General features: G+C 49.0%; 1 protein-coding gene across 1 annotated transcript; it reads right to left on the bottom strand.

Annotated features, from left to right (window-relative positions):
* Positions 1 to 3,430: 3,430 nt before the first annotated feature.
* Positions 3,431 to 6,914, bottom strand: LOC148421831 (uncharacterized). Its single transcript, XM_088417643.1, has 5 exons — positions 6,845 to 6,914; positions 4,972 to 5,030; positions 4,431 to 4,883; positions 4,188 to 4,304; positions 3,431 to 4,136 (listed from the first exon to the last, which is right to left on the bottom strand). Exons 2-5 carry the CDS (start codon positions 5,012 to 5,014, stop codon positions 3,853 to 3,855), a joined length of 897 nt encoding a protein of 298 aa, XP_088273769.1. The 5' UTR covers positions 5,015 to 5,030; positions 6,845 to 6,914; the 3' UTR covers positions 3,431 to 3,852.
* Positions 6,915 to 8,844: the final 1,930 nt, after the last annotated feature.

Genomic DNA, 8,844 nt, shown 5'->3' with positions numbered 1-8,844 from the left:
TTTACCATCATGCCCCTAAAGCTCCCACAGGCGCATGTGAAAAATTACACATGTGGTGACTCATATTGATAAAGTGTCGGCGGTGACATTCACCACAAAGAGGACTGTGCCTTTAAGGGAACGTAAGTTAGTTGTTGGAGTTAACGAGGTGAGAGAATGCTACGTGATAGCTGACAGTACATTGTACTACGAATGGTAAAAAGAAATAAAAGTACCTCGACTCTTAAAAGACTACTGTCTCGTCTTGCCGTTTCGTAACTCCACACTGGTGACCCCGACTGGAGTGTATACCGACATGTCCGTCAACGAAGGTGACGTAGCCGAAGTCGATGCTCCCGCACCAGACACTGGCGCTAACGTCGACATGGCTAACGTTAATGCTAACGTCTACGCTGTCACCGTCAAATTACCGGACTTTTGGCAAACTAACCTGCGGCCATGGTTTCAGCACATTGAAGCCCAGTTCCAACTGAGAGGGATAACTCTGGACGCGACAAAATACTTCCATGTCGTTGCTGCTTTGGATGCCTCAACGACGGCTCGGGCGATGTTGCTGCTGAAATCTCCACCAGCTGTCTGCAAGTACGTTGCACTAAAGACGTTCCTGCTGAGGCTGTTTGACTTGTCGGAGCTGGAGAAGGCGGACCGCCTGCTGTCCCTTAACGGCCTCGGCGACAGCAAACCGTCAGAGTTGATGGAGTTGATGCTGGCTGTGCTGGGATCAACTGATCCCTCTTTCCTTTTTACACACCTGTTTCTGCGCCAGCTTCCAGCACCAGTACGCACGGCCTTGGCCAGTTCATCCCTGGCCTCCTCCAAGGATTATCGTGGCCTGGCTGCGGAAGCAGACAGGGTTTTCCTGGCTAACCGCCAACAGTTTGTTCATGCCCTGCTACCCCGCCAGAGCACCCCACCCCTGCCCGTGGAGGACTACTCAGAATCAATGGCTGCGGTGACAGCCCGATGCCAATCTGACGACGGACTCTGCTACTACCATGCCAGGTTTGGTGCCAAGGCCAAACAGTGCCGTAAGCCTTGCAGTTTTAAAACGCAGGGAAATGCCAGGGCCGGTGCTCGTTAGCAGCCATGGGCGCCGGCTGTAACTGCAAGCTGTTGTTCATCACGGACTCCTTGTCTGGTCGGCAGCTGCTGGTGGATTCAGGCGCTCAACGCAGCATACTGCCAGCTCGGCCCGTGGACACCATGGCCAACAGACGCGGCCCCCGAATGGATGCAGCTAACGGCACACCTATTCGGACCTACGGCACAAGGCAGGTGGATGTGTGTTTTGGGGGGCGCCGTTACAGCTGGGACTTTGTCATGGCTGCTGTGTCCACCGATCCTGGGCGCGGATTTTCTCTGCGCTTTTAGCCTGCTGGTTGACATTAAGAACTGTCGCCTTATTGACGCCCTTTTGTTTGCCTCGTACCCCTGCACACTGGGGGGGACTGGTGCGCTCTGCCTGTCTAACACGCTTGCTGCCAGGAACTCGTATCAATGGCTACTTTCCCAGGTTCCGACGCTCACCACCCCCACCTTCTCCGCTGCAGTGGCCAAGCACGGTGTGGAGCACCATATTACCACCGTGGGCCCCCCTGTCTACGCGATGGCCCGGCGCCTGGACTTGGCCAAGCTTGCAATTGCCAAAGATGAGTTTTCTGCCATGGAACGCCTCAGCATTGTGCGACGCTCAAACAGTCCATGGGCTTCCCCTCTGCACATGGTTACTAAGGCAGACGGTGGGTGGCGTCCATGCGATGATTTCCGCTGCCAAAATAATGCCACTACACCCGACCGGTACCCAGTTCGGCACATCCAGGACTTCTCTGCTCACCTGGCTGGGGCCGTCGTCTTCTCTAAGGTAGACCTAGTGCGTGGTTACGAAGACGGCACGCCATTTGGACTTTTCGAGTTCTTGGGCATGCTCTTTGGCCTCAAGGGGTCAACGCAGACGTTTCAGCGCCTGATGGACTCCGTGCTGAAGGACATGCCGTTTTTGTTTGTTTATTTGGACGAACGCGCGTCCGAGGAAGAGCACATGGCACACCTCCAGCAGCTGTTCGTGCGGCTCAGCGAGCACGGTCTCATCATCAACCCGGCCAAGTGCCAGTCCATCGCCTTCCTCGGGCACCACATCACTCCGCAGGGTGTGGTTCCTCTTCCTGCCAGGGTCGATGCTGTCAATGGGTTCCCCCGCCCCCGGACCGTACGGTCCCTGCAGGAGTTTCTGGGCATGGTGAACTTCTACAACCGTTTCCTGCCCCATGCGGCCATTGTATGGGGCTCTGCGTAACAAGAAACCAAAAGAGGAGTTGGACTGGTCCTCTGAGATGGACGACGCCTTTGTGGCTGCCAAGGCCGCGCTGGCCAACGCTGCTCTGCTGGCACACCCCTCGGCCTCTGCCCCTATCGCCCTCACGACGAACGCCTCAGACTGCGCTGTGGGGGCGGTGTGCGAGCAGTGGGTGAGCGGTGCTTGGCAGCCTCTGGCTTTCTTCAGCAAGCAGCTCCGGGAAAATGAGCGCAAATACAGCACCTTTGACAGGGAACTACTGGATCTTTTCCTGGCCACGAGACACTTTAGGTTCCTCCTGGAAGGCCGTCGGTTCACGGCTTTCGTTGACCACAAGCCACTGACGTTTTCCATGGCCAAAACCTCTGAGCCATGGTCTGGCCCTCAGCAGCGTCAGCTCTCGGAGATCTCAGAGTTCACCACGGACATCCAGCACGTGTCTGGCAAGGACAACTTTGGAGCTGACTGCCTGTCTCGGGCGGTTGTTGGGTCTTTCCACTTGGGCCTCGATTATGCCGCGATGGCGTTGGACCAGGCCGCTCTTCGGGCGAGCCTTACGGGGTGTGACTGGGCTGACCGCCTGCCGTGGGTCATGCTTGGTCTTTGCTCTGACCCCAAGGAGGATCTCCAGGCCTCATCCGCTGAGCTGGTCTATGGCCAGCCACTGCGTGTCCCGGGGGAGTTTATGCCAGATGCCATGGCTCCTTGGTCTGCTGCCTCTCATTGGGCTGTGTCCCGGGGAATCTGCAAGCTTTTGCTCCCATTCCAACATCTCGCCACTGCCTCTCGCGGTCCTATGTCCCCAAGGATCTGCCTTCTGCGAAGTATGTCTTCATCAGGCACGACAGACTTCGGACTCCGCTGCAGCCCCCCTACAACGGCCCCTTCTGTGTCCTGGAGACGGGGGCTAAGAACTTTGTCGTTGACATAGGTGGCAGGCGGATCGCGGTGGACCGTCTCAAGCCTGCTCACTTGGACATTGAGACATACACACACATCCAAGCTTAAGAAGATGAATCATCTTTATTTTCAGAATGGAAATCTTACATTTACACTTAAACAGCAACATGATAATCACTATGGTTTGAACTGAATGCTTGATGACAAATCTAAATTGTAGATTGTAGAGAGAATTATTGAAAGTTGTGTTTTGGAATACAAGCAAGTGATTTTCTATGATTCAATACCCCAAAAAGCCGAGGTGATGAATTGGATGGAGAGCCAAGTGGATTGTGTTGATAAGCACTCAGAGGTTGTCCGGTAGGAAAGGTGGCATACCATTTGGCTTGCTTTCATCCAGAGTAGTGGGTGTCAGCCAGGCAGTCCTGTCTGGCAACTACCTCTAGGTAGTGGTCCAGATTTTCGAGGTTGCTTTGCAGGTGGAATATTTTCATCAGATATTGTAGGTGGTGGTCTATAGTGGTAAAGTTAGCCAGGGTGACTAATTGTGGTTGTGAAATGTGATAATGCGGTCCAAATGGTGGTTCATGTGGGTCATTTTCATCTGCAGTTACTATTGTTCCAGGAGGTCCTGCTTGTTAATGTTGTGGCTCATCATATCATGGGTCTTCTTCTGGTAGTGCAGGACAAGGTGGCCAAGGTGGAGAAGGTGGCCAAGATGGTGGATGCCTTGATGGCCAAACAGGGGGCCAATATGACCAGGGTGGTGGGTGTCCAGGTGGCCAATATGGACAGAATGATTTTGGCCCGGGTGGTCCTGGTGGCCCTGGCGGTCCTGCTGAATTACCTGGTCCTGGTGGTCCTGGTGGCCCTGGTGGCCCTGGTGGCCCTGGTGGTCCGTTTGGTCCTGGTGGACCAGGTGGACCTGGTGGGCCACCTGATCCTGAACCTCCAGGTCCTGGTGGACCTTCTGGTCCTGGTGGACCATCTGGACCTGGAGGGCCATCTGGTCCGGGGGAGCCATCTGGTCCAGGTGGGCCATCTGGCCCAGGTGGACCATTTGGTCCTGGTGAGCCATCTGGTCCTGGTGAGCCATCTGGTCCAGGCGGTCCTGGTTGACCATTTGGCCCAGTTGGCCCAGTTGGACCAGTTGGACCTGGTGGACCACCTGGCCCTGGTGGACCACCAGGTCCTGTTGGTCCATCTGGTCCTTGTGGACCTTCGGGTCCAGGTGGACCATTTGGTCCTGGTGGTCCCGGTGGCCCATTTGGTCCTTGTGACCCATCTGGTCCTTGTGGACCATTTGGCCCAGGTGGTCCTGGTGGACCAGCTGGTCCTGGAGGTCCAGGGGGTGACCCAGGTGGTCCGGGAGGTGGTCCAGGAGGTGACCCAGGTGGTCCGGGAGGTGGTCCAGGAGGTGACCCAGGTGGTCCAGGAGGTGGTCCAGGAGGCGACCCAGGTGGTCCGGGAGGTGGCCCCGGAGGTGACCCAGGTGGTCCGGGAGGTGGTCCAGGAGGTGACCCAGATTGTCCAGGAGGTGCTCCTGGAGGTGACCCAGATTGTCCGGGAGGTGGTCCTGGAGGTGGCCCTGGAGGTGACCCAGGTGGTCCGGGAGGTGGTCCTTGTTGATTCCCCTCATCCGGAGTAACTCCAACTTGTCTCTTTATCCTAGCAGACATGCAGCTGGTTCCTGCAGTAAAGAGTTAACATCCGTGTTACTTGATGATGACCATTCACTTTCTCCTTGTTAGTTGGTAGTTGAGAGTTGGATCACTTACCAACCAGCAGAAGGGCAACAGTCAACACCTTGAGAATGATCATTGTGGCGGATGATGTCCTGAAAGGCAGTGGAAAGGAAAGGCAAATGCACATCTTTAGAAAGTCCTTCGAGCGGAAGTGATGTGAGAGCGGACAGCTTGGACAATGCCAGTTTATCTGGGCCTCTTTCTTTCTTCTTGCGACGAGGGCTGAAAACTGTCTGCCTTTCTTCATGTTGTTGCTGCCCAGTGAAACCCTCATATTGACCAAAACTATTACTTCTCAGGATTTTTTTAAGTGCTAGTTGTTCATTTATTATACTACATTAACACCAAACACGGGCAGAGCATTTCTGGCGATATGATTGTTTTCATGTCAATAGAGTTCATGTGGATGCTTGTGGGGCAAAGCAGAAGAAGTTTTTCGTCAATTCACTAAAGCTAAATGAATGTAACTTTTTTTTTGATCCTTGCAGACAATCCACAATCTAGTACAAGAAGTCCCGTTCAATCGGTTTATATTTATAATATATACATGTGTTTGTGTGTGTGTGTGTGTGTACTTTTTTGCATGTATGCGTGTGTGTGTGTGTGTGTGTGTGTGTGTGTGTGTGTATGTGAATGACTTGACGGGTTGAAGCCGAGCATGCAAAAATGTTGTCTTCTTTTTTGGTCGGCATCTTTAGACTAAAAATAAATAAATAAACAATAATAATAATAATAATAATAATAATAATAATAAAAATAATAATAATAACAAAGTAAGTACAGTTCATGTAGATCATTTATTCCTCCATTTGATTCGAAATATAATACAATAAATGTAAACCAAGACTAACTATAGCTTTAGTTGGAACAAAAAAAAAATGAGGCCAAAAATTATGACAGATTTTAATTCTAGAGGGATGATTATGTTATGTATATAATCAGTAAGCAGGATTTCTCTATACTCTTATATTATGTAGTGACATGTTTCTGACATTATTTTCAAAATACGGAAATTGAGACAATTTGTGCTTGAATTCAATTTCAATAGATTGGCAGCTCCATAGCTTTGATGATGACCAGATAAGACCAAATCTTTAAGAAAGCTTTTGTTTTGTCTCTCACTTTAAAATTTTAGCGTTCAAACTCGATGACTACAATTGACAAGCTTTATAATGTGTATCAAGCAATCTCCGCTTTAGCTGAGTCCAAATAAATAGAATACATACTACATTTATACTTATATATATATATATATATATATATATATATATATATATATATATATATATATATATATATATATATATATATATGATACGAATAAATGTTTATCACTTGATTCTACAAAAGTATCTATCTATCTATCTATCTATCTATCTATCTAGGCGGATCTTGTCAAGCAGCATTTGTACTACATGTTTCTACGCTGTAATTGACCAGTTAATTAAGTCAATGTGATCTGGAATCTTAGGCGTTTACTTGGAATCCTCATAGCTTTTCAATTAGACTGTATGCCGTGTTCATGTTTACTTTTGCTTTTTATTTGTATCTGCCTAGCAACAGGAAGTTGGCTGGGCTTCTTGATGAAGGTCACTGTTGCTTTAAATAGGACAAACTGTTTGCCTTTTTAAGTCAGTAAACACCCATCCTATGCCACAGCACTTTTGTTGAAATAATCATGTTGTAGTGTTTTCAACGTTGATTGTTGATAACACAAAGTTAAACCACAAAAAGAATCCTTCTTTCACGTTGCCTCGTTTATTGTGAGTTTTTGAATCCTTGCATTTGTGGTGTAAACTGAAATAACAAACAAAAGGTGCATCGATCGTTTTACAAAAAACAACTCGACAAAATATATCTAAACATTGACTCTTACATAAGTAAACTATAAAAAAATAAGACTTACGGCGTTCCTGCCTGATAAATTCAACCCGGATGGCGTCGGATGAACTCAATGCCACACGATGGGCACGGTCACCTTCCCTTTCATGCGCGACCCACACCGGAAACGGAAATAACATCACAACCCGGAAGTGCGTCATCATAAACCGGAAGTACTTGTCGGTATTAACTTTACTCCCCAACAAAACAATAACATTAAACAAACATTTCGTTAACTTAGCCGTAAAGGCAACACACTCCCCGTCTGGCCTAACCAGGCCACTTTACTCAACATAACAATATACAGTCAGTTCTTTGCCATGAGAAGAACAACTTCTGTCACTGGTCGGACGAAAGTTTTTACATTTCCTTGGTCGTATGTCTTTATCTCTATTTTTCGCACTTCATTGTCTTTGCCTGGGAAGGTTGCTGTAACTCGTGCCAGGGGCCAGCTGTTACGTGCAACCTGCTTGTCCCTAAGCAGAACCAGGTCATCAACCTGTAAGTTCCTGCGGGATACAGTCCATTTTTGTCTTTGTTGCAATGTGGGCAAATACTCTCTCCTCCAGCGTGTCCAGAACTGATTGGCAAGAGCTTGAACCTGTCTCCATTGCTTGGTGTACAAGTCTTTCTCTGTGAAGTTTCCAGGTGGAGGTGAAAGTCCGGATTTCTGTGTCAGGAGTGTTGATGGAGACAGAATGAAAGGATTCTCTGGATCAGACGAAACTGGGAGAAGTGGTCTTGAATTGATGATAGCCGTGATTTCGGCCATGAGTGTGCACAATACATCGTGAGTCAGTTGTACTTTGTCTCTGAGTAGTATGGAGTCAAGAATCCTCCGGGCAACGCCGATCATGCGCTCCCAAGATCCTCCCATGTGGGAGGCGTGTGGAGGGTTGAATTTCCAGCTGCAGTCCTGATCGGTTAGGTATTGCTGAATCGACCTGTCCATTCCCAATTCTTTTGACGATCCGATGAAATTGGTGCCACGATCTGACAGCAGCTGTTTGGCAGGGCCTCTCAATGCAAAAAAGTGGCGGAGGGCATTTATGCAACTGGATGTGTCTAGAGACTCGATCACCTCGATATGTACAGCTCTCGAGCTCATGCAGGTAAACAACAAGGCCCACCGCTTACTTTCCGCTTGTCCTCCCCTGGTGCGTCTCGTTTTTATGGGCCATGGACCAAAGACGTCGAGTCCAACATAAGTAAAAGGAGGACAGACTTTGGTTCTCTCCGGTGGTACATCTGCCATGCGTTGCTGTTCTTGTTTACCACGTAATTTGCGGCACGTCACACATTTGTGAATTACTGAATTGACAAGTCTTTTTCCTCCTATGAGCCAAAATCCAGCAGCTCTGATTGCTCCTTCCGTCAAGTGACGGCCTTGATGTTTTACACGTTCGTGATGGTGCCGAGTGAGCAGAACAGAGATGTGACTCTCTTTGGGTAGAATGACTGGGTTCTTTTCAAAGACCTCTATTTCTGAGTGTCTGAGCCGGCCTCCAACAGAAATAAGACCATTTTGTAAAACTGGGTTAAGTTTGTGTAAGGCGCTTTGGTTTGTGATTGGTTTGTTGGCAATCATGGCAGAAATTTCCCTTCCAAAATGGGCTTTCTGAGCTTCTTTGAGTATAACATTCTTTGCTTGCACCATCTCGTCAGTTGTTCGAGGCAGGTGACATTTGTGCCAGCCTTTACATTCAGTGTTAATGTTAGTGCCATTGAAGCTTTTTGCGACATGAATTAGGGTAGCAACTGCTCTGACCACGGAACTAAAAGTTGAAAAGCGCTCAAAACGTTTACTGAAAGGCAGTTGAAGGTGTGTAGCGTATGCTTTAACCTGTGGCCTAATTTCACAATCATTCTCTGCTTCAATTAAGTCAAACAGTTCACTTCTGTCGTCGCTGCAGGATGGTGAATGAAGAGTGGTCCGGTGAGCCATGTGGATTTTAAGAGTTGCCTGACTGACAGGGATCTTGACGCATGATCTGCTGGGTTTTCCTCAGTGCGCACATAATGCCA

This window comes from Hippichthys cyanospilos, chromosome 6 (assembly GCF_059441005.1).
Source record: "Hippichthys cyanospilos isolate Australia breed blue-spotted pipefish chromosome 6, RoL_Hcya_1.0, whole genome shotgun sequence".
Taxonomy (NCBI): domain Eukaryota; kingdom Metazoa; phylum Chordata; class Actinopteri; order Syngnathiformes; family Syngnathidae; genus Hippichthys; species Hippichthys cyanospilos.
This window is presented reverse-complemented; position numbering and strand designations above follow the sequence as displayed.

Coding starts and splice junctions, on each gene's coding strand:
- LOC148421831 (XM_088417643.1), bottom strand. CDS start 5,014: ATGATCATTCTCAAGGTGTTGACTGTTGCCCTTCTGCTGGTTG. Junction 4,884..4,971: donor TGTTGCCCTTCTGCTGGTTG/GTAAGTGATCCA, acceptor TCTTTACTGCAG/GAACCAGCTGCATGTCTGCT. Junction 4,137..4,187: donor CGGACCAGATGGCCCTCCAG/GTCCAGATGGTC, acceptor CTGGAGGTTCAG/GATCAGGTGGCCCACCAGGT.